Source organism: Capra hircus, chromosome 1 (genome assembly GCF_001704415.2).
Source record: "Capra hircus breed San Clemente chromosome 1, ASM170441v1, whole genome shotgun sequence".
Taxonomy (NCBI): Eukaryota; Metazoa; Chordata; class Mammalia; order Artiodactyla; family Bovidae; genus Capra; species Capra hircus.
The window spans coordinates 144,337,344-144,361,726 of NC_030808.1; the positions used below are offsets into that span (position 1 = coordinate 144,337,344).

General features: G+C 54.7%; 2 protein-coding genes across 2 annotated transcripts in view; one reads left to right on the forward strand and one right to left on the reverse strand.

Moving 5' to 3' along the window:
- On the forward strand, positions 864-6,059 carry LRRC3 (leucine rich repeat containing 3). Its single transcript, XM_018051956.1, has 2 exons — positions 864-1,024; positions 1,710-6,059. Exon 2 carries the CDS (start codon positions 1,846-1,848, stop codon positions 2,626-2,628), a length of 783 nt encoding a protein of 260 aa, XP_017907445.1. The 5' UTR covers positions 864-1,024; positions 1,710-1,845; the 3' UTR covers positions 2,629-6,059.
- TSPEAR (thrombospondin type laminin G domain and EAR repeats) overlaps positions 16,523-24,383 on the reverse strand; it is a 106,893-nt gene continuing 99,032 nt past the window's right edge. Inside the window, exons 10-12 of the mRNA XM_018050694.1 lie at positions 20,410-20,597; positions 18,047-18,148; positions 16,523-17,142 (exon numbers count right to left, since the gene is read on the reverse strand). Coding sequence (XP_017906183.1) covers positions 16,989-17,142; positions 18,047-18,148; positions 20,410-20,597 — 444 coding nt within the window. The 3' untranslated portion in view covers positions 16,523-16,988. The remainder of the gene's footprint in view (positions 17,143-18,046; positions 18,149-20,409; positions 20,598-24,383) is intronic.

Sequence of the window (24,383 nt, forward strand, 5' to 3'; positions counted from 1 at the left end):
ACAGGAAATGCAAACTGATCTAGTGACAAGAGTGGATCTGTGCTTGCCTGGTGATGGGCATCAGAGGGGATGGATTGAAAAGGCGAAACTTTGAAGTATTTTGTGGTGATGGTTTCACGGGTGTATACAAACGTCAAAACATCAAATTTGAATATGTGTTTGATCCTAAAACAATTACACCACAATCAGGTTGTCATTTAAAAAAAAACCCTAAGAATGGCTCAGGTCGAGTTTAAAAGGTTCGATCCCTACATTCCCTACGCTCCTCGGAATGCCCATGCAAGGGCCCTAAGACGCGGGATGGAGGGGTGGGAGTGGGGATATGGGGAGTAGGCAGGAAGAGACTCAGGGGGACGGAGACCTAACCCCATTAACGCTTTGGCTGCCGCTGGCACCAGACCTGAGATGGAGGCTCAGCAGGGTCTTCGCACTGACCCAAGGGTCTCCAGTCTCCCTGCTGGCACCTCCATTCCCCATCACCTTATCCCTTCCATCGCCTTCATGGTCCCCAACGTGGGGGCCCAGGGGCAGGGTTGGACTTGGGCAGGGGCGGGGCTCTATCACCCCCAAGGCCCCGCCCACATCCTAAGAGACACACTCCCATCTAAAATCCTGCTCCCAGGTCCGTTCCACGCCTTCCCACAGGCCACGCCCCAGGCCCCGCCCCGTGCAGCCTCTACGGCCCCTCCCAAGGCTCCGCCCCTCGTCTTTACGACTCGCGTTGTCCAGGCCGCGTCCTGCACACAGGCTCCGCCCATGCCCCGCCCCTAAGTCTCAAGCCCTGCGTCGTTCAGGCCCCGCCCCGTACCACAGCTCCGCCCCCAGGCCCCGCCCAGGCCCGCCCCGCCCCGCCTCTGGCCCGCAGGCACCGCCCCACGAGCTCAGGCCGAGCCGCGTGTCTCCCGAGCGGCCGCGGACGTGGGCTCAGGCCTCGGGATAGCGGCCGCTCTCGGGCGTGGCGCCGGGTCGGGCTCCGAGCGGCAGGGATCCTCAAGCACAGCAGTCTCCTGTCGCGGCCGCGCAGGTAAAGGCCCCGCCCTACCCCAGAGCTTGGACACCCTGCCCCCGTCCATCCTCCTCCCTGGAATCCCGGGGGTCCCTAGGATCTGGGGCCCCGGGGTCCCTATGTCCGATATCCGGGGTCCCCGGGGCCCGAGCCCCGCCTGCCCAGGCCCCGCGCGGCCCCGCAACTCCACGCCCAGCGCGGGCCGCGCGCCCAGGGCTTGGCTTTTCTCTTTTCTTATTTTCTCTTTTTCAAACATAATTGAAATAAAAGGCGCCCGTGCGGGTAGTCGTTCCCAATAGGACCGACAGAGAAGAGCTTTAATATTAATAATTGTCAAAGGAATTGTCACGATTAGCAAAGTGCTGAGCTTCTTCTGACAGCAGCCTAGCCCCAAGGCGATGAGACTGCCCGCCTGGTTCTCAGGCGCCGCCAACCATCACCCCTACATTCCAGTTTCTTAAGAAAACCCTGCAGCCCCAGTCTTCCTGCTTTCCAGCCTTGAGCTACTAGAAAGGGGTGGACTCCCTTTACCCGGTGCTGTCCAAGTCATTGACCCCCCAGGGTGTGCGGTGGGTGTGTCCAGGGCAGGGTGGAGGCAGTAAATCACAGAGACCCCCTCTGGTCCAGTGTCTGGAAGTCAGAGTGTGCCCTCAGGTCCCCAGCCGAACCACGGCCAGCAGTGCTGATGGCTCCTCTCTTTTAGAGCCAAAAGAGGACACCGGGCATGTGAGGGAGGAGAGTTCACATCTACGCGATGGTCCTTGCGCAGCGACGACCAGGCCGTGGGGCAGCATGTAACCTGCAGCCCTGAGTGACAGCAGCATCCTGTCTGTACCCAGATGGTCAGCATGGGCCCAACGGGCAGACAAAGCCCCTCCTCCCTGCCGGTCCCTGCAGGAGGGCCCTGCCTGCTCCTGCTCTTCTGCCTGAGGCTAGGTGCCTCTTGCCCACAAAACTGCCAGTGCCCTGACCATGCGGGGGCGGTGGCTGTCCACTGCAGTGCGAGGGGCCTGCAGGAGGTCCCCAAGGACATCCCCGCAGACACTGTTCTCCTGAAGCTCAATGCCAACAAGATCGCCCGCATCCCCAATGGGGCCTTCCAGCATCTGCACCAGCTGAGAGAGCTGGACCTGTCGCAGAACGCCATCGAGACCATCGGCCCTGCCGCCTTCTCAGGCCTAGCCGGGGGCCTGCGGCTGCTGGACCTATCTCACAACCGCCTCCGGAGGATCCCCAAGGACGCACTGGGCAAGCTCAGCGCCAAGATCCGCCTGGCGCACAACCCGCTGCACTGTGAGTGCGCCCTGCAAGAGGCCCTGTGGGAGCTGAAGCTGGACCCCGACTCAGTGGACGAGATCGCCTGCCACACCTCAGTGCAGGAGGAGTACGTGGGGAAGCCACTGATCCAGGCCCTCGACTCTGGCGTCAGCTTCTGCAGCGTCCACCACAAGACCACTGATGTGGCCATGCTGGTCACCATGTTCGGCTGGTTTGCCATGGTGATCACCTACGTTGTGTACTACGTGCGACAGAACCAGGAGGATGCCAGGAGGCACCTGGAGTACCTCAAGTCCCTGCCCAGCACCCCCGTGTCCAAGGACCCCACCAGCCCTGCGCCCTAGTGCCCACCCGCTTCCCGCTGCTGCCGTGGCAGATGGGACTGGCTCTGCCCCTGGTGTCCCTCAGGGAGCTGGTGACGCGGCTGCTTCTGCCCAGTGCTCCACTCTCACAGAGCATTTTCCTTCAGGTCCAGCAGTTTATCCATCTGACCCACTGATGGATGGGGAAACGGGCTCAGAGAAATGGGAGGTCTGGGGCAGGAAGTGGTCCATTCAGGACGTAAAGCCAGACAGTCCATCTGATGTGTTCCTTCCACTCTGGGAGCCTGTCCCACGGGGTGCCCATAGGGTGGACAAGCATTCAGGGACAGAAGAGTGCCTGCCCGTGAGTGAGGCTCCCCAAGGAGGTGGGGTGCAGCTCATCAGCTGAAGCTACAGGTCATCTACACTGTGGAGCTGGTTCGCCTCTGCTTCCCCAGTATGTCCCAGACGCATCTGACCACAGGTTCCCTGCAGAGCCAAGTGGTAGAGACCAGGTTTTTCTAGAGAGGTAAGTGGAACGAGTAACCTTTGAACAATTCTTGTTTATTCTCAGAGTGTTTGTTAAGAGTAACACGTACCAAATTTCAGTCCAGCGAGAAGGAAAAAAAAAATCAAAACCCCAAAAAATGATTAAACCACGGAGAGAACCTAAGACTGATCCAGTGAGGTTCATGGGAAGCTGTGTCAGCAGCCAGACAAGGGTAGCCCTGCCCCTCGGGCTGTGTCCCACCAGGGAGCCCATCATCGGGGTCGCCACGTGCCTTGCTTTTCTACTCACCGAAGCAACTCCTTTCCAATGGTTGAGAGCCAAAGGGAGGACCAATGTCTAATGCTTCAAGGCGGGCTGCTTCCTCTCTCCAGGAACAGGAACTCTCTCTCTCCTTCTCAGCTTTGCTGCCAGGAATCTCAGAGCGACTTTACTGCTCGGCTTTCCTATCTAATTCATGTTCAGGGTAGACCTTACCTCCACCTACGTACCCCAACTGTGTCTTTCCAGTTTTATTTTTTAACAGCCTTTTTGTATGAGTGTTTATATTTTAAACTACTTCAGATATTTCGAGGGGGAGCAAACTAGGGGTACACTGCTCATGGACCTGAGGTATAAAGGACAGGAAGGGCAAAGGTGTATGAAGGCCTGTACTGGGAAAGCGTCGCGTGACCGCCAGGGGAAGCACATTTATGCGCGGATGCAGAGACGCAGTGCCCGCAGCTGAGGGACCAGAAGCGGCAGCAGAAACCTGAAAAGCACATCTGAGCAAGGTCATGACTTTTCAGTTGTGGCGTTAAAGAGAAAATGACCAGCAGATGCCAACCCTCATCCACGCCCCAGCGCCCCGCCTGCCTTGCTGAGGGCACAGAGAGCACCGTGTGAACAGGGGGCTCCATGCTGAGCATGGGGTGGGTGCCTCTCTGCCCGCTGCCCGCTAGGGTGCGGGGGTGGAGGGCAGGGCTCGGACGATGCTCTGAATGACCCCAGTCCTCAGGAAACTGATGGCCTGCCCACCTTTCCAGTGACCGCTAAAGCTGGGCAGCCAGCCTGGGTGCCAGTCCACTTGTGGGACAGACACCATGGGCGTAGGTGAGTGTGGGCCGACTGACAGGGGGACACAGGCTCCGTGGGTGAATTGGGCCCCCTCTCGTATCCATCCCAGGGTGCACACAGCAGGGAGGGGGCCTGCCACGCAAGGAGCTCGTCACCCCACAGGTTTGTGGACGTGACCCTGAGTCCCTGGGTCAGGGGGAGAGAGGGAATTGAGGCCTGGATGGAGGTGGGGACAGACGCTAGGGTCCTGCTGCCTCGGCTCAGGTCCTGCAGGGGCCAGTCAGCCTGGGCACCTCCAGGGCCTCTCCTCGCTGCTCTTACTTGGAATCAGCCCAGAGCTTCATGCCCCCAGCTGCTCTTCCGGGGACACACGGGGCACATGCAGGGCTTTCCCTCACCCTTTGCTGCCGCCCGGCGCCCAGTGCCCTGCCAGCTTTCCCCCAGGTGTGGGCCTGCTGGCTCTTGTCCACACAGCTGGAAAGAGGAAGTGGGCCCAGGACCCCAGAGCACCCCAGAAGGGCCCTCTCCCTCTTGTCCTGAGCCCAGCAGCAAGGGGCTACCAGGCCCTCCTGGCCTTTCTGGGCTTCTCAGCCTTCGTGTAGTCTCCTGGCAGTGGGTACCACCCTCCCAAGACCCCCAGGATCCCACCCCCAGGAGCAGAAACTCCTTCCTGCTCGCTGGAGCCCCCGTCAGCCCTGGGCCCTCCTGGGAACCCAGCCCTCCCCTCGCCCCTTGCCCCCTCGTTTCTCTGTCTGTCTCTTCCCTCCTTAAGGGACTCCTGCAGATGACACCCAGTGTCTCTTGGTGCCATGTGTGAGCCTGGACACCCCACCACCTCCATGGGCCCTCGAACTGGCCTCCCACCTCAGCACCCTGAGCGAGCATCTGCCTGCCTCCTAGTTCTGCAGAGCCCAGGGTCCAGCCAGCCCAGTCAAGGGGACTGGCATTGACGGTGGGGACGTGGCAAAGAGGGGCCTCAGTCAGGTGGCAGGGAGGCAGCAGCCCTTGTGGGGTGTGGGTGGACCCCAGCTCTTGTCACAGTCAGTCCACAAAGAGCCGTCTGCCTGCAGCCCTGCTCAACCCTGCCCACCGAGCCCCTCCTTCCTTGGGAGGCAGCTCTTCACAGGGTCTGGGGGTCAGGGCGGGATGATTTTGGGGGAGTTTATGGGGCTGAGGGGTGGCATGAGCAGACTGGCCTGACAGCCACCTCAGCTGGGCCTGTCTTCCTTCTCACAGGAGTTGGGGTCTCGATTCTGGGAGGCCTAAGGGCAGAGGAAAAGGGAGGGGCAGCCCCCTAGGAGCCCGGTCCGCTTGCCCACCACTCTGGGCTGGAGTGGAACTTCGTGCTGGCTTGGTCCCCGGCCTCAGCATGGACGGTCCCCTTGGAAACCAGAGCCCCACCCTTGACCTTGACCCTGACCGTAGGCAGGGATCCCCACACTTTCAGCCTCCTGACAAGCCCTGACAGTCCTCTTTGGACTTTGGGACCCGAGGCTCTCTCAGGGGGTCCAGCAGTGGGGAATGAGCAGGTGTACTGTGAACCCCCAGCAGAGCCACTGGGACACAGGCTGTCCCTGGCATGGAGCCACCTTCCCGGGACCTCCGGTGGGCACAGCAGCAACAGTGGGCACAGGCCGGGGGCACTCCCAGAGCACCGTCCTGGGGCGGCACGGTGCACCCACCCTGCTGGCCACCTGCCTGCCCGGCACTCCCCAGGCTCCCTTGCAGCAGGTTCTCCAGGATCCTAGCCTGAGATCCAGAGAGCAGGCCCGGCGGACCATGGAGGAGGTGGGATGGTCTGGACTCTTGGCAGGAGCCTGCGGTGGTTACCTGGAAGCTTGGCCCCAAACCCAATTCCACTCATTGTCCTCCCCATTGTCTTTGAACCCTCAATAAACCTCTGAGCTCATGTCCGCTGGAGTGGACTCTGTTGTTGCAGCTCGGTGACCCCACCAGGTCTGACCTGCCCTCACGCCGACCTCGCCAAGTCCTGGAGCCGCCAGCCCCACGAGCCGAGGGCTGGAAGAGCCGGGTCAGGATGGGGAGTGGTGGGTGCTGGGCCTGCCTGGACGGCTGGACCGGCTTGTGATGGCCAGTTGTCACGCTTTAGGAATTTTGTGAGCCAGCTGACGTCATGATGGAGGCTTGAGGTTGCCTACAGGAGAATCTGCTTCAAGGCCCTTGACAGCAGCTACAGTCAGGATCCTCCCTCCTGCCCAGGGAGGCTGTTGGCATTACTTCTGGGGTCCCTCGGGAGCACCACGGGCACCCAGCAGGCGGGTTCTCCTTTCATATCGTCCCTGCTTCAGGCTGGTTCTGAGGGAACAGTGGCCCCTAAAGACATCCAGGCCCTGGTTCTGGGAGCCTGTGAAGATCGGGGATGGGCAGCAGCAAGGACTGCAGGGGATGCAGGTGCCCAGGAAGCTGGGAGAGGCTGGGACAGGGTGTTCTCTGGAGCCTCTGGGAGGAAGCGGTCCCACATACCTTGGTTTAGCCCAGGAAGACCCATGTCAGCCTCTGACCTCCAGAATTTTGAGAAAACAAATTCATGCTGTTTAAGCTGCTGAATGTGGGTCCTTTGTTGCAGCAGCTTCTCAGTCTCCCCAGTTTGAGAGCGGCCAGCGTGCCCAGAGCAGACGGCCAGCCTCTCCCTGTGGCCACCCTGCTCATCCTCACTGAGCCCTGGTCCTTGGGGTCAGTGCAGGCTCCCTGCCTTGGCCAAGTGGCCAGGAGTGACTTCAGGAACTCACCTCACACGTTGGCCAGAAGACACTCCAGATGAAGGGCCTAATTTGGGGGGCTGCAGTGGGGCAGGAAGTCAGAGTCTGCCAGCCTCCATGGCCCCCTGCCACCACACACATGCACACCATACACCTACACTGTGCAAACGTGCACACACTCCTGCACACATGCTGGGGAGGACTTGTCAGCCCCTAACCTGGAGCCCTGGGGGCAGATATGGGGGCTTCCCGAGTACAGGCTGGGGGTAGGGGTGGGGTCAGGAGGAGGAGGCCGTGTGTCAGGAGGGAAGGCTCTTCAGAGGGCAGCAGCTTGGACCCAGCTTGGAGGAAGGGCCTCTGGCTGGGCGCCCAGTCCAGAGTGTGTGAAGGTAGGCCGGGCATGGGGGGGCTGTACATGGAGGGGCCACTACGGAGGACGTGCTGACTGACGGGGTGAGGTCTGGTCTTAGCAGTGGCCGAGCCACACAACCTTGTAGGAACCATGTGTAGGAATCAGCACTCAGGCCCCAGAGGGCACCCTGGGCAGGCTGCCTGCTGGGAGGGGGCAGTGGCTGCAAAGGCATGTGGGCGGCGGGTACTGCCAGGCAGGGTGCCTCAGGGAATTCCCAACAGGCCCTGGCACAGTCGGTAATACTTCTATTTTCAGACAAGAAACCCAAGACTCCAAGGTCCAGGGGAAGAAATGACAGACACAGGAGTTGGCTTGTGGGCAGAGTGGAGCTGGAATCCAGGCCTTCTGACACCCAGGCCTGGAAGTTCTCACTTGGGCCCTGGAGTGTTGTCAAAACAAAGAAGCGAGTCCTGGGTTTCGCCCTGGTTTGGAGAAGGGCCAGAGTCAGCGGCCTCGCAGGTCCCCTCCCTGCTGGCAGCTGCGCTGGCCAGGAGAGGGGAAGCCCCTGCTGGGACCCAGGGCTGCCAGGGTCTACATCTGTACCCATGGTGATAGCACTGGCCACAGAGGGTGTTGCGGGGGTGGCTCTGCAGTCAGAAGCAGCCCTGTGCCCATCTGGGGTTGTGTGCAAAGGGAGATGGGGAGACAGTTCCCCAGAGAGACAAGCCCATGGCTGACCTCCCCTGTGAGCCCAGCAGCTCTTGGAGGAGAGGGGGCCTTTGGAAGAAGGGCAGCAGAAGCAGGAGAGAGAGAAGCAGAGAGAAGGGCCGCTGGGCTGGGATGCTGACTCGGGAGCCCACGTTAGCAGCCGACCCTCCCTAACGGAGGGGGCAGCCAAGGCCTGGAGCACTGAAAGGACTTTCCCAAGGCTGTCGAGCTGCTGAACACCCAGCAGTCTGTGACCAGGTTGCCGGGCAGCAGTGGATGGCAGAGAGACATCCAGGAGACGCCTATGAAGCCTCCACAGCCAGGCAGTGACATGGAAGCAGTTAAGATGCCGAGAAAACCCTGAAGGAAGAATGCATTTATGTCAAGACTCGATGACCGCAGTCGCCAGACTTATGGTTGTAGCAGGTATGTAGCTCTCAGAACAGAGGACGCTGAGCTGTCTGTCACCTGTTGAGAGTCCCTTATCTCATCAAGTCACACAGGCTCCCAGCACCCGGTCAGCCTGAGGCAGGGACCCCACGAGAATGCTCACCCTGTCTTTGTATCCTCCCTGCTTCACGCTGCCCCACCCCACACTCACTCAGACCCTCAGCAGGTTAGCAATGAGGCCCAGAGACTTCTCTGGGCAGGGTAATCTCTGTGCTGAAATTCTCTCAGGGGCCCGTCTTCCGAGATGGTTTGCAAGGTGGGCGCTCAGGCCCCTCGGCACAGCTCCGAGCTGCTGCTCCTGCCAGGCCCTTCCAGGGCAGCCCCTTCACCCACATGGGGGAGCTGGAGGGGGTCCTCTTGGGTGGGCACCCACCATTCTGCTCCCAAGAGCACTTAGGACCCCGCTGTCTCGGCTCAGTTGGCATCCCCCTGCACCCACCTCAGCCAGGGTGGACTTTGCTTGGCTGGAAGTCCTGGGTCCTGCTGTCCCTGCAAGATGGTCACCAGCCGTGGAGAGCAGTGCTGCCAGAGGGCAGCCCTGCATACGGTCAGATGGGTCCAGTTCCCAGCCAGGCTCCCTGGGTGTAGCATTCTCCCAGGGACCACTGGATCAAGCACCAACCTCCCCACCTTGCCCCGGGCTGAGAAGTCACCTTGGAATCAGAGCCAGTCAGTCTGGGTGTCACAGTGATCAGGACGTCAAGACTGAGGTTTTCCGCACCAGTAACTTGTAAACAGAACTGCTTCGCTCGGCTTTTTACTGTTTAGCAGCCCCAGGAGAAGGAGAAGGAGAAGGACCCGCGCAGGTCCTGGTCACCACAGCCGGCCCTGGAGTGCCTGTGGCTGTGACGCTGGCTAGAGGTGCTGTGGGTGTGGCTCACCAGCTTGTCTGTTTTGCACCGTCTGGTGGAAGGGAAGGCACAGGGAGCAATCCAGAGAGAGGGCAGGTGAAGAAGACTCCACTGCTCACTGTGGTCTTGGAGGTGAAGGAAGTACTGAGATCCAGGATGTGGGCGCTTCTAGAAGCTGTAAGAGGAGGGAACATTCATTCCTGGAGCCCCAGAAGGAACCAGCCCTGCCCCTACCTGACTTTGGCCCAATGACACCTGGGTGGGACCCCTGACTCCAGGACTGCGAGGCAGTGCAGTCCCTGTTGTTTTAAGCCACTAAGTGTGTGATAATTCTGTCCCAGAGACACAAGTCTAAGGCAGGGGCTTCTGTGGTTTTGTAAACACACAAGTGCTGCTGGTCTGCTGTCCTCTCTCCACGGAAATGAAGTAAGACATGTAGGGTGGGCTCAGATTCTTATACTCCTTTAATGGTCAAATGAGCTCACAAAGTTCTCATGCTGATTCTAGTAGGTTCTATCAACAGAGAGACTGTCCACAGGGCATCACCCTTTGTCTTTCTCACATGCTGTCTCTCTGCCCTTTGCTCTCACCACAGAGGCCAGGCCAGGCTGGACTTTGATACACAAACAGTGGTGCCACCAGGCTGCTGGGCACATCCATGATTATAATTTGAGGGCTCGAGGGTCCCGTGGTAAATACCCAGTTGGCAGCTGGTCTGAGAGCTTCTTTGTTATTATGGGAATTATAGACGTGGAAGCGGGTCCCCAAACTGGAGAACCGCTTGGAGGTTTGTTACAAAGCGAAGTCATCACTTACCCAATGCCCCCTTTTCCCAGATGTTTACCAAGGGAAATAAACACCTGTGCACACAAATTATCCAGTGATGTTTATAGCAGCCCGAAACAGAAACAACCCCCGAGCAGATAAATAGGAAGGGCGATGGGCTATTGATACGACGGACTGAAGCCACAAGCAAATGGCAAAAAGCAGCAATGAGAGCAGACAGCCTGCAGGTGCAACAGCTCGGATGAGTGTCAGAAACACTAAGTTGAGAGAGGGACACAGACAGTGCCCTTCATGGTGCCATGGGAGGGATGCCTGAGGCGGGCAGGGCTTCTGGAGACAGAAAGCTGATCGTGTGTATGTGTGTGTGAGTGAGGGGGTGACCGGAAGGGGCACAGGAGACTCCTGGGGGGTGGAAATGCTCCTGGCTTTGTTGAGGGTGGTTCCACATATGCGTACAATTAGCAAAACTCACTGAATAGAACCCTTAAGGTTGGTGCATTTTTAATTAAATAAATCAAAATTAAGCAAAGATAAGGGCCTTTTAAAATAACATTCGAGTTATGAAAAGAGCCAGACTCTGAGATGCCCTTTTTTTTCCTCTGGGTTTGCTCTCATGCTGCTGGCATAGCAGATGGTTTCAAGGGCTCTCCTAATATTGATTCTGTCAGAGGAGAAACCATCTTTGGGTATTATGTGTTAACGGACGGCTTTGATTCACTAGCATGTGGTTTAAATCAGTAAATCTACCATCAAAAATGCGACAGGCTCAGCATTTTCTTCCCCATGGGATTTTATGTCCAACTTTGTTCAGGAAAACTTGGGGGCAGATGACAAGGATGCGGGGCTGCTGCTGTCAGCTCATGGGTCCAGGAGCTGTGCTGGGGCCACAGGACTCCCATGTCACATTGCCCAGGCATGGCCTGAGGGAGGTGGGTCCTCCAGGGACCAAGGTTGAGGGGATTCAGTAACTGGCTAAGTTAAAACTGTGAGTGAAAGAACTGGGGTGGTAACTCCTCTCAGTCTGACAGGAAAGCCGTTCTCTTCACAATCCTGCTGGACTGGGTCTTCTCAGCAGGGCACACCTGGAGCCCTGCTCTGGGTGGGAGGTGAGAGCCCCTGGAGCACCTGCTCCTTGGATGGGGGAGGGGCTCAGAGCCCCTGCTCCATGGAGTGGGGAGGGGCCTGGGAGCCCCTGGAGCACCTGCTCTGAAGTTCCGGAGGAGGAGTGGACACGAATGAGTAACAAACATGAGCATCTGCATTTCCGCAGAGGCTGCTCAGTGAGGTGTGCAGGTGGAGAGCGAAGGGAGTGTTCTGTGCACTGCATAGCGTGTGGCAGACCCACTCTGGTCATGAGCCTGGGAGGTCTCTCTGAGGGGTGGTGGAGCTAGGGACAGGCAGGTCAGCCTGGGGAAGGAATGGGCTGGGCGGGACAGGGGTGGCAGCCAGGCAGTCGTGCAGCGCCTGGAGGTCACCTGGGACTCTGGGTTCTAGCCACTGGAGGGTTTAAGCGTGGCCAGGACTGTGTGGTCACGTGTGCGGCTCCACCCCGGGCAGCTGGTGCACAGTGGACACTTCGAGTGTGAGCAGATGCCACGGCCGCCCAGACCCTCAGGCAGCACCAAGCTTCAGCTCTGAGCCTGAATTGCCCAGACACGGCTCCTGTCCAGAAGGGATGTGCGTGTGTGTGCACTTGTGTAGGAGCTTGTGAGTGTGTCAGCATGTGTGGGGGATGTGTGAATGTGTGGGGATGTGTGTGGGTGTGTGTGTGTGGCAGAGGCTGGGGCTATGTTGGTGGTGAGATTAAGGACATTAGTGCCTACAGGAAACGTCCAGCAACCCCAAGGCAGGTCTGCTGACAATGGTGAAAACAAGATAGTTTTCCAGAAGTTCTGCCCTGACAGGTTGAGAAGTAGGTAAAGTCCGGTCTGGTGGGGCTGATGGAAGAGGTTCGAGTCACACACCTGGTCACCCTTCTGCTGGATCGGGTTTCGGGGAGGGGAGCCCTGAAGGTAAGGAGAAGGTGTAAAAACTGCCGCTGACAGTATTTCTCCAGGAAACCATGACCCTGAGGAAGGAACTGCAAAGAAAAGCGATTTGTGCAAAGAAGTTCTTGTGTTTATCACAGAAAAGTCTGTTGATCTCTGTGGTTTAACAAAAGATGATCAGTCCAGCAAATTCCTGGATGCTCCTGTGAAGAATGTAACATGGTTGTCAAAATGACAAGGATTGTGGACGCATCACAGAGCATGCTAACTCCCGGGAGCCGCACGCGCCTTGGGAATGTTTATCAATGGGACAGACGCTTGAGAGCTGACTTGAAAAGATATAAATACTGGCATGCTCTCTGCAGTCACTCCCCCTGTGGTTTGCACTTATAATGCAAAGAGATCTTGATTGGTGCGTTCTGTTTCCACCCACCAGAGCAGAGATAGGATATTGTCGGAGCCACGGTGGCACTGCTTGGGCAGGACAAAACCCTGAGCAGGGACAGGAGGCGGTTGCTCCCTCCGTGTTGCTGGTGTGCTGGTGACATCAGTGGCCTCCTTCCTCCCCAGGCGCCAGCTGGACATCTGGATCACCCCAGGGGGAGAGAAGCTGCGTAGGTGGGTGCTTGGGGAGTGTGGACAGTGCCCAGTGGGCCCCCCTCCTATGGACAAATCCGGGAATGGGAGCAAACACAGCTGTCCTGACTCCTGGGCACCTTGGCCCATTTGGGCATTTTGTTCTTGGGGGGTTGGTGGGGGCTCTCCAGGGAAACCATGTGTAGAGGGAAGATGCTAGCAGGATTGATCAGGGGATTGTGGAGGCTGCTGAGCCCCAGATCTGCAGGGAGGCGGGCCTGGTGAAAACCCAGGTAGCTGATGGGCAGTGCCAGGTCTAGTGTGGCCTCCTGGGGAGACCTCGTGCTCAGGGAGGCCCCCACACCACAGAGCGTGATTCCTTTACCCAGAGCCCATGGATTTAACTTTCATGTCACCAGACACACAAAAGCCAACCATCCCAGGCATGGAGATGGGTCTCAGAGGCCCGCTGAGCTCCTGGCCCCGAGGACCTCCCCTCTCCTGTGAGGGTTGTCTGCCTCTGGGGGCACTCCTGGGGCACACCTGCAGAATGAGCACTTGACATGCCATACCATGGACCCCAGCCCCCATCCCCCAGCCAACCCTGCCTGCGGCTGCACGCCTCCAAGCCCTGGACCCTGCCCTTCCCTCTCACAGCAGCTCAGGCCTGACCTCAGATCCAGTGAAAATCAAAACCCTCAGCAGACCCCACACCCCTCTCAGGGAGGGTGGGCGATTGAGTGTCAGAACCAAAACAGGATGCCCACTTGAATCTGAACCTCAGATAAACACCAAATACCCCTTTACTATATGTTCTATGCAGTATTAGGGTTACGTAATTTTTAAAAAAGCATTCATTCAGTTCAGTTCAGTTCAGATGCTCAGTGGCGTCCGACTGTTTGTGACCCCATGAATCGCAGCACACCAGGCCTCCCTGTCCATCACCAACTCCTGGAGTTCACCCAAACTCATGTGCATCAAGTCCGTGATGCCATCCAGCCATCTCATCCTCTGTCATCCCCTTCTCCTCCTGGCCCCAATCCCTCCCAGAATCAGGAAAGACCCTTTTCTCATGAGGTAGCCAAAGTATTGGAGTTTCAGCTTTAGCATCAGTCCTTCCAATGAACACCCAGGACTGGTCTCCTTTAGGATGGACTGGTTGGATCTCCTTGCAGTCCAAGGGACTCTCAAGAGTCTTCTCCAACACCACAGTTCAAAAGCATCAATTCTTCGGCGCTCAGCTTTCTTCACAGTCCAACTCTCACATCCATACATGACCACTGGAAAGACCATAGCCTTGACTAGATGGCAAAGTAATATCTCTGCTTCTCAATATACTAACTAGGTTGGTCATAACTTTCCTTCCAAGGAGTAAGCGTTTTTTAATTTCATGGCTGCAACCATCATCTGCAGTGATTTTGGAGCCCCCCAAAATAAAGTCTGCCACTGTTTCCACTGTTTCCCCATCTACTCCCATGAAGTGATGGGACCAGATGCCACGATCTTAGTTTTTCTGAATGTTGAGCTTTAAGCCAACTTTTTCACTCTCCTCTTTCACTTTCATCAAGAGGCTTTTTAGTTCCTCTTCACTTTCTGCCATAAGGGTGATGTCATCTGCATATCTGAGGTTATTGATATTTCTCCTAGCAATCTTGATTCCAGCTTGTGCTTCTTCCAGCCCAGCGTTTCTCATGATGTACTCTGCATAGAAGTTAAATAAGCAGGGTGACAATATACAGCCTTGATGTACTCCTTTTCCTATTTGGAACCAGTCTGTTGTTCCATGTCCAGTTCTAAACTGTTGCTTCCTGACCTGCATATAGGTTTCTCAAGAGGCAGGTCAGGTGGTCTGGTATTCCCAACTCTTTCAGAATTTTCCACAGTTTATTGTGATCCACACAGTCAAAGACTTTGGCATAGTCAATAAAGCAGAAATAGATGTTTTTCTGCAACTCTGTTGCTTTTTCCATGATCCAGCGGATGTTGGCAATTTGATCTCTGGTTCCTCTGCCTTTTCTAAAACCAGCTTGAACATCTGGAAGTTCATGGTTCATGTATTGCTGAAGCCTGGCTTGGAGAATTTTGAGCATTACTTTACTAGCGTGTGAGATGAGTGCAATTGTGTGGTAGTTTGAGCATTTTCATTATTTGGCATTGCCTTTCTTTGGGATTGGGATGAAAACTGACCTTTTCCAGTCCTGTGGCCACTGCTGAGTTTTCCAAATTTGCTGGCATATTGAGTGCAGCACTTTCACAGCATCATCTTTCAGGATTTGAAATAGCTCCACTGGAATTCCAGCACCTCCACTAGCTTTGTTCATAGTGATGCGTTCTAAGGCCCACTTGACTTCACATTCCAGGATATCTGGCTCTAGGTGAGTGATCACACCATCATGATTATCTGGGTCATGAAGATCTTTTTTGTACAGTTCTTCTGTGTATTCTTGCCACCTCTTCTTAATATCTTGTGCTTCTGTTAGGTCCATACCATTTCTGTCCTTTATTGAGCCCATCTTTGCATGAAATGTTCCCTTGGTATCTCTAATTTTCTTGAAGAGATCTCTAGTCTTTCCCATTCTGTTGTTTTCCTCATTGTTTATCTGCAATTCAAGCTTAACTGGGGAGCCTACATTTTTCTCTGGTACCCTTGGCCCAACCTGTCTGCACCAGCAGATCCATAGCCCTCCTGCCCAGCCCATGAGGCCCCCAGCTGCCCAGGGCAGGGACCAAGCCAGGTCTTAGGGACAGTGACAGCAAGGGGATGTGGGTCCAGCAGAGACCCGGGGGCTGCAGGAGGAGAGCCTGACTTGCATGCGGGCACGCCCTTTCTCCAAGAACTGAGTGTATATAAGGGGTGGGGGTTCTTTGCCCGTGGAATTACCCTGTGGGCATCCTAGCCCCCGGACTTCTCTCTCACACAGGGCCCCTGGCGTGCACCCCTTCTCACCCTCCACTCTGCCATTCTCCCAGGCGGGAGACATCCTTGACCAAGGTCAGCCTCCATCTCCCCAAGGCATGTGGCTCACCTGCTGGCCTGGAGGAATCTCTAGAAAAATCCCTGCTTTGGGAAATGAAGAGGGTCCCAGTTATGGTCCTGAGATTCCAAATCTGGCCTGGATGGAGGGGAAGCAGATGCACACAGATTCCTTTCTGGGTGGTTGGGCCGGCCCAGCTCTTACCTGCAGCTGACTACAGGCAGTCAGGACTCCCATTGGCTGTGTGATCCTGTGCAAGAACCAATGAGAATTTGAGATGGAAATAACAGAGCGTCAAACCAAGCAGGGGCCTTGCTGCCGCTGAGGTCCTGGCTCCCACAACCCATCCTAGAGCAGGTGGGCCTGGCTGATGGAATAGGCCTGGCTTGGCTACTGCCTTGTGGTCTGGACCTCAAGGGCCTTCCCAGCAAATCTCATGGCATGCAGGATCTCCCTTCTACCCAGGGGGCTTCCCGGTGGTGATGGCACCTCCATCCTCCTCCCCAGGTTCCCTGGGTGTTCCCATGTCACAGCTGGCATCCATCTCCAGGAGACTGGAAGCCCTCGCCCAGTGGAGGGTCAGTAGTTGGACACAGGAGGAGCTGGGCAAGTGCTGGCCCCAAGGAGGCATTCCAAGTCCTTCTGGCACACCCACAAGGCCATGTGGAGACTGGGGAGGCCTGCCTGGATACAGAGGCATGAGGGTCCATCCGCCAGGCATCTCCCGCGGGTGTGGCCTCAGGGAGGAGACTGGACCCACGCCACACAGGCTTGGGATTCCTGACCTGGCCCTACCTCACCGCTTTTTGTGGGAAACCTGAAGCTGGAGGAAGAAGTTCCTGCAGAGGAGAGGTGTGCTGGTGACCAGAGACACGAGGGCATGTCAGGCCGAAGTGGCCAAGTGAGTGACCCCTGGCTGTGCTCGCTGGGGGTCTAGTTCCCATCCGAAACACATAGACACAGCAGTACTTTTTGTAAGAAGCATCATAAATATATTTCAGTATAGACAGAACACAATAAATAGCTGGTACAAATATGTGAGGCAGCACGAAGCCGGTCCCTGCGTCGGGGCTCCCCAGCCAGAGCTGAGTGTCTGGTCACGTGGTGGACGCTGTGGGAAGGTGACCAGGCCCTGCTGTTTTTGAGGTAAGATTTTGTGTGAACTTTTCCTTTAAAGCAAAATCCCTGCAGGACAGCAGATTGCAGAAGCAGCTCTGGTCTTCAGCTTGGATGCTCACAGAGCCACCCATCCGGCCACCACGGTTGTCCAGGTGACGATGTCGTGGCTGGACAAGGGCCAGAGAAAGTGAGTTGGTGGCTCTGGGAGCCACAGCTTCTCCTAGGCTTGTCCCACTCCCCAGAGGTTTTGGGGGTTCCTGGTGGGGTTCTGGGGTGTGGCCACGCAGGTCTAGCTCCTGGAGCTCTGAGCCCATCACCCCGTCCTCAGCTTCAGCACCCGGGACAGCGGTTCCTTGGCGCTGGAGTAGACCAGGTAGGAGCCAGCCGCTGTGCGGAAGGCCTCCCAGTCCCTGCAGCCGAAGGTTGGGAGGCTGTGCACGGCCACGAAGCCTTCATACCCCTGCCACCTGCCGGGAGAGAGGCCGTCAGCTTCCAGGCTGGGACGCCAGCCCCAGCGAGAGGAGTGAATGGTCTGGGCTGCTCCCTCTCCCCAGGGCTCCCACCCCACCCCTCCCTGACCCTCACCAGAGTCCCACCTGCCTCTCCCACCCCTCACAGCATGAGAGGCCATGCATCCCAGCCCCCAAACCTCCCCAGGTTCCAATCGTGAGGAGCTGGGCCAGGAGGGGCCTTAGCCTGTAGAGAGGAAAACAGGCCTGGAAAGGGGGGACCTGCCCTGTCCAAGACGATTCAAGATCATCCTGGAATTTCTAGATAACTGAGAAACTTAGATCAGCTAAAAACATTAGAAATACAGAAGCAAAGGCACTTTTATTTGCAGACATAGTTATACTTCTAGAACTCCCATGAGACATTTCTTTAGAAAACTATTAAAACTAACAAGATACTGTGGTTGCATGACCAGACACAACAATTAATTGTGATACACAGATGAAAATGGTCATGTGCTTATAATACTCGGAAAACTTCTGGAAGGGAAGGTCGCGAGAATGCCATGGTGCCTCTAAGATGAAGTGTAAAATTTTACTGAAGGACATGTGAAAAACAGAGAGATCTACCACAGCCTTGGATGGAAAAATGTAATAGGCTAACACACTAATAACTCTCACATTAGTGTAGCCTCTCACTGCATCTCCAGCCAGAACCCAAAGTTGTGAGTGTCAGCAGGGCTAGAGGTCACCTAGCTGACCCGGGGGCCTGACCCAGACTCAGCCCATGCTCAGATACATCAAGTGCCAGGTGACCCACAGGGCTGCATGACCTGTGACTCGCTCTGAGCCTGTGGTCATTCATGGGGAAGGTGGGCCCACCCAGCTGAACCGAGGTGTCTAGCAGGGGCATGGCCTTTACCTGTAAATAATACTGTTTACCGAGAAGGTATTTCCATCGAAGGAGTTTGCAACCACCAGGAAATAATCTTCTCCCACCGAGAAGAACTCCCAGTCCAGAGCACTGTGGGAGCAAGTGAGCAGAATTAGGACCTGGAGATGCTGCCTGGGCACTTGGGGGCTGGTTCTCCCCCTAATCTCAGGATTCAGGGGGCTAGGTCCCACCACCAAAATCCACAGAAGGAGGAGCAGTTTCCTCAGTCATACAATCGGTTGGTCTGTTCCAGGGAAAAGCAAATTAGTTGTTTGCTTTTTAAACTTAAAAAAATTAATTGTAATAAAATACACATAACACAAAACTTTCTATTTTATTCATTTTAAAATGGACATTAAGCTTAGTGGCACTGGGTACCTTCACACTGACATGCAACCATCACCACATCCATCTCCAGAATTTCTCCATCTTCCAAACTGAACCTCTGTCCCCAGGAAACACTCGCTCCCCACCCCCTCCCCCAGCCTCTGGCCCCCACCATCTACTTCCTGTCCCTATGGATCTGACTTCTCCAGGGACCTCGGATAAGTGGATCACAAAGTATTTGTCCTTCCGTGCGGTAAGATGTCAGGATGTCCTTTTTTGAGGCTGAACAATATTCTACTGTAAGAATGGACCACATTCATCTGTCTGTGGACACCTGGGCAACAAGAGTGAACAGCGAAGCTCTGAACATGGGTGCAAAAGTCATTCACTTGGAAGAGGTTGAAATAGAGGAACAGCCCTAAACTAGTGGCCGGTCCCTAAAAGTCTGCAGCGCCCCCTGGAGGCGAAAACTTGAGGACACTGGCTGTGGGGTCACAGGCTTCTTCCCCAACTCCAGCTCAGGTGCCAGAGGGTCTGCTAACGTAGAGACATCCCCCTAAATTTGGAAGTTGTGGTTCTTACTGCAAACAGATCATTGCATCCTGTTTTCAACAAACGCCCCTGAACTCGCTAAGGGTGAGTCTGTGCTCAGACACATCTTAGTTCTCAGGGATCTGACAGAGGGCTTCTGGGAAGGACATCCTAGAGCCCTGTCTATCCCAGGAGGCCAACCTGGGCATCAGCCGTGGTCCCCAGTCACTGCTCTAATTACTGCAGGCCTACTTTCCAGATGAGGAAACTGAGGCTGCAGCCTTGCTGGAGTCACTCAGATGCCCAAGGCCAGGCCAATGCCTCTGCATCCAGAGGCCTCAAGGTTATAGCCTGTTCAGACAGCACAGTCACACTCTCTTGGTTGATACTCACCCTGGGTTCCTTCTCAGTGGGGCACTGAGGGTGCTGGCCTAGAGCTCCAACAGAACCCTGGGCGTGAGACGGCCACAGAGGTACCTGGGGACATGCAGGGGGGCAAGGCGAGTGGGGGCCCTGGGGCTCCTGACTCTTCCTTCTGTTATCTGGAATCCTGTCTCCACCACTTCCAGCCATGGCCAGTTGTCATTCATCATTAAAAAGTGGTGAGTGTGGCCAGGCTCACTGGGGGCTTCATGCAGTGTGGCCAGTGGCACAGCCGTGTGGTCCCACTCGAAGCATTCTGCCAACTGTAATTGGTTCTGGAACCAAGGCCCACAGCCTTGCTTCTGCAGCAAAATGTTGACTGCACCATCTGCCCCCATGCTCGCATCAGAAGCTGCTGGGACTTAACCCAGTAGGAAATCAAGGTCTGGCATGACTTCCAAAGCATCGGGGCAGTAAGTCTGCTGACAGTAATGTGAAGCATATTTTTAATTCTTCAGAACCACACACACGTTTGGTCAAATGGTGGAAATAGACAAATATCCATCAACCGATGAGAAGTAAACAAAGTGTGATAAACACAGTGGAATACTACTCACTCATTAAGAGTGAGGTGCTAAGGTACAACGTGGATGGACCTTGAAAAAAATGACAAGTGAAAGAAGCCAGACACATCTGAATGCAGTGTCCAGGTTGGGAAACCCAGAGGGACAGACAGCAGGCTGGTGAGCCCCTGGTGCTGCGGAGGGCAGTACCAGCTGAGGGGTAGGGTTTCTTTTCAAGGTAACGAAAATGTTCTAAAGTCACCGTGGAAATGGTTGTACGCATATGCAAATTTAATTTAAAAAATAAAAACACTGAATTCTAAAAAACAAGCACCCAAACCATAGCTTTTAAAAGCAGAGTCAAGGCTACGGCAGGAGCCGCGGTCCCTCAGCTGGCCGTGTGGAAGTCTGCGGGGTGGACAGCGAGGCCGCTCCACACCTGTGGGCTGGGGGGTGGGCACCGCGGCCCCACAGATGCTCAGGTGCGCGCGCTGCGGTTTGGGCGGCTTCGGAGGTCGAAGGACCGGGGCCCTGGATCCCCGCCCCGGGCGCCCGCCGCCCGAGTACCTGCAGGTGCGGATCTCCTGGAAGCGGACGAACGTCTGCGCGGTGACGTTCAGCTCGTATATGACCGAGTTGATGACGTAGGAGTCGTTCTGCACGCGCATCTCCACGTCGTAGCGGTGACTGTTCGCCACGGCGAGGAAGACCCTCTCCCCAATGTGGAAAACCTCCCAGTCTGCGGCGCCAAACGTCTGGGACCGTGAGAGGGAAGCCGAGAGCACGCTGTGGGCAGAGACCCTCAGGATGGCCACCCACGCGCCTCCAGCCCCTGCACTCCGGGCGTCAAGCAGGCGCCCCTTCTGCGGGCGCTGCCCTTTCCCAGCCTCCTCCAAGGCCAGTCAAAGGACCATCTGCCTAGAGAGCTTCTTACCGCCTGTGCTGCCCCTTCCCCAGGCCCCAGTGTGTCCTGGAGGAGGTCCAACTGCTGTAACACCTCTTCCAGGGAGCCCTATCTATTCCCTCCAGTTATGAACTCAGAAGCAACATCTTAGCTACCTCTGGAGTTGCTTACTACATACTCTCCCTGGCCTGAGGCTCTCCTCTGGCTCTCTGGACAGCCCCATCCTGTGTAGGCTACTCCTCCAAAATCACTCATCAACCTGGAGGGTGAGGTGTGCATGGGCCCATGGGGCTGGACTTACACGAACGGCTGCCAAGCCTTGGCCGCAGACCTCGAACTGCATGAGCTGATTTACACATGGGCCCTCCAGGAGGTTTATGACCAACATCTCTGGGATGCTGGGCTAGGAGTTCACGGGGAAGGGGAGGACCAGACGAGTCCAGATCCATCCCTGTTCTGAGAAACAAAGCAGTGAGCACACTGGACGGCAGCTTCACTGGAGGGGATAATACAGCAGCTCCCTGAAACAGGGGCCTGCGGCTGGGGGAGCAGTGTGCAAAAGCTCCTGAGGACTCCAAACCACAGCCTGACGCGGCTGCTGGGGTCTGAGCTCCTGTGTCAGCACAAAGGGGTTCCCACAAGCAGGTGAGGGCTGCAGAAGCTTGGATGGACACTTTGCATTGAAATTGTCTTTAAATGTTTTGCCTCTTGACTTTTGACTTGTGATACTGGTGGAGAGACTGACCCTCCTGTTGATAATAATCATAGGCTCTGGATACAATAGGAGAAGGAAATGGCAACCTACTCTAGTATTCTTGCTGGGAGAATGCCATGGACAGAGGAGTCTGGTGGGCCATAGTCCATGGGGTCACAAAGAGTCGGACATGACAGAAGTGACTAAGCGCTGGATACGATACTTTAAAATGTACACAACTGCTTGAAGGTTCTGGAGAAGGGCCAAGGGCAGGCAGAACGTGGAGGGGAGATGGTGACCCGTGAACACATGTTTGTCTGACTCTCCCTCTGAGGACATTCCTGGTCCTGTGCCATATGGGCTTGGCACTCAAGTGGAGGCAGCGGACTCGCTGGGCACAGACCTTGAACTGCATGAGCTGACGTACACATGGGCCCACGTGTAAATAAAAGGAGGTTTATGACCAGCATCTCTGGGATGCTGGGGTGGGAATGCATGGGGAAGGGGAGGACCAGACGAGTCCAGATCCAAGCTTTGCATTTGGGGTTTGCAGAGTGTCTAGAAACCAAAGGAGACTAGCCTAGGAAGGAGGGACTCCCAGTAGGGGGAGGCCCCAGTATCTCCTTATTAACTTCTCTCAAGTCCATTTTAGCTCCTGAAGTGCACACACAGGGGACAGGACCCCAAGGACCCAGGGACAAACAACAGCTGAGCGGCTGGTGGAACTGATCAGAGAGTTAGACAGCAGGGGAACCTATGATCAGAAGAAAGAGCCAGTAGAAATAGGTTGACACAGCGCAAATACTGGAGTGAACAGATACAAACTTTATAGTAACCGTGATCAGAATCTATAGGCAAACATGTATGTAATCAACAATAAGGTGGGGAGATTTGGAGAGTTATGAAAACTCTAAAAGGAGTCAAACAGAAATCCTGTACCTAAAAAGCAAAATGCCTGTATTCACAAATCTATTGCATGGGATCAAAAGCTACCTAGACAATCCAGAAGAAAGAATCTGTGAACTAGAAGATACACCAATAGAAATTATCTGATTTGAAGCACAGAAAGGGGGGGAATGTTTACAATGAAAGTAAACAGAGCCTCAGTGATAATATAATGCAGTCTAGCGCATGAAGCTAGGACAAACCTAGACAGCTTATTAAAAAACAGAGACATTACTTTGCCGACAAAGGTCTATATAATCAAAGTTATGGTTTTTCCAGTAGTCATGTATGGGTGTGAGAGTGGGACCATAAAGAAGGCTGAGCACTGAAGAAATGATGTGCTGAGAGTCCCTTAGACTGCAAGGAGATCAAACCAGTCAATCCTAAAGGAAATCAACCCTGAATATTTATTGGAAGGACTGATGCTGAAGTTGAAGTTTCAGTACTTTGGCCACCTGATGAGAAGAACCAACTCATTGGAAAAGACCTTGATGCTGGGAAAGATTGAAGGCAGGAGGAGAAGGAGGCGACAGAGGATGAGATGGTTGGATGACATCACTGACTCAATGGACATGAGTTTGAGCAGCTCTGGGAGATGGTGATGAACAGGGAAGCCTGGCGGGCTGCCGTTCGTGGAGTCACAAAGAGTTGGACGTGATTTAGTGACTGAACAGCAACAACAATGTGCATGTAATTGGATCACAGAAGGAAAGGAAAGGAGAACGAGGCAGAAAAAAATTTAAGTAAATGTTGGCTAAAATTTCCCCAAATATGATTAAAACCACCAAACCACAGATCCAAGATCAGAGACCCCAAGCAGAATAAATACAACCCCTCATAACCTCAACACATCATATTAAATATCTGAGGACAGACAGAGAAGATTTCAGAAGCAGCCAGAGGAAAAAGACATTTGCTATAGGGAAACAGTGGTGCCAATGGTATCCAATCTCTCATCAGAAACAGTTGAAGCTCAATGTCAATGGAAAAACATCTTTAAAGGAAATGAAAGACAACCACGAACCCAGAATTCTACAACCAGTGAAAACATCCTTCACTGTAAAGTCACTTTCAGATAAAAGTGGTAGAATGAACTGCCAGCAGACTGGCTTTACAAGCAGTCCTGAAGGAAGCTACAAAGGTTGAAACTCCAGAAGAAGCACAGTGTCTGCAAGAAGCACGCAGAGGGCGCTGGGAATGGTGAGCTGGGCGTCAAGACAACTCACTGTTTACAGCAAACAAGAGGACAAGCTATGGAGCTCATACCTTAAGCAGACATGTGAGTTTATACATGCTCCCAATAGCCCAATGGACAGGTAAGGATAAATGAGATCATGTAGTTGTAAGGTTATCACATTATATGTAAAGTATAATATTAATTCAAAAATAGATTGTATACCTGAAACTAATACAACATTGTTAGTCAACTATACTCCAATATAAATTTAAAAATTTTTTAAAATTTGAATTGAACATATTAACACAAGGGCTTCCCTAGTAGCTCAGACAGTAACACATCTGCCTGCACTACAAGAGACTTGAGTTCAATCCCTGGGTTGGGAAGACACCCTGGAGATGGAAATGGCAACCCACTTCAGCATTCTTGCCTGGAGAATTCCATGGACAGGGGAGCCTGGTGGGCTACAGTTCATGGGATCACAAAGAGTCAGACACGACTGAGCAACTGACACACACATGGTTAATTAAAAAATAAAAAATAGATTGCAGTGTAGATACGGGCTGGGGCAGAGGAGTGTGAGATGAGTTGGGAGATTAGGATATGCATGAAAAAAGATACCTAGTGGGAAGCTGCTGTATAGCACATGGAACTCAGCTCGATGCTCCGTGATGACCTAGTTCAGTGGGATGGGGGTGGGAGGTCTAACAGGGAAGGGATATATGTATACCACAGCTGATCGACTTCCTTGTACAGCAGAAAATAACATTGTAAAGAAATTATACTCCAATAAAAAATAGATTGCTGTAAGTTGAACATGT

Coding starts and splice junctions, on each gene's coding strand:
- LRRC3 (XM_018051956.1), top strand. CDS start 1,846: ATGGTCAGCATGGGCCCAACGGGCAGACAAAGCCCCTCCTCCCTGCCG.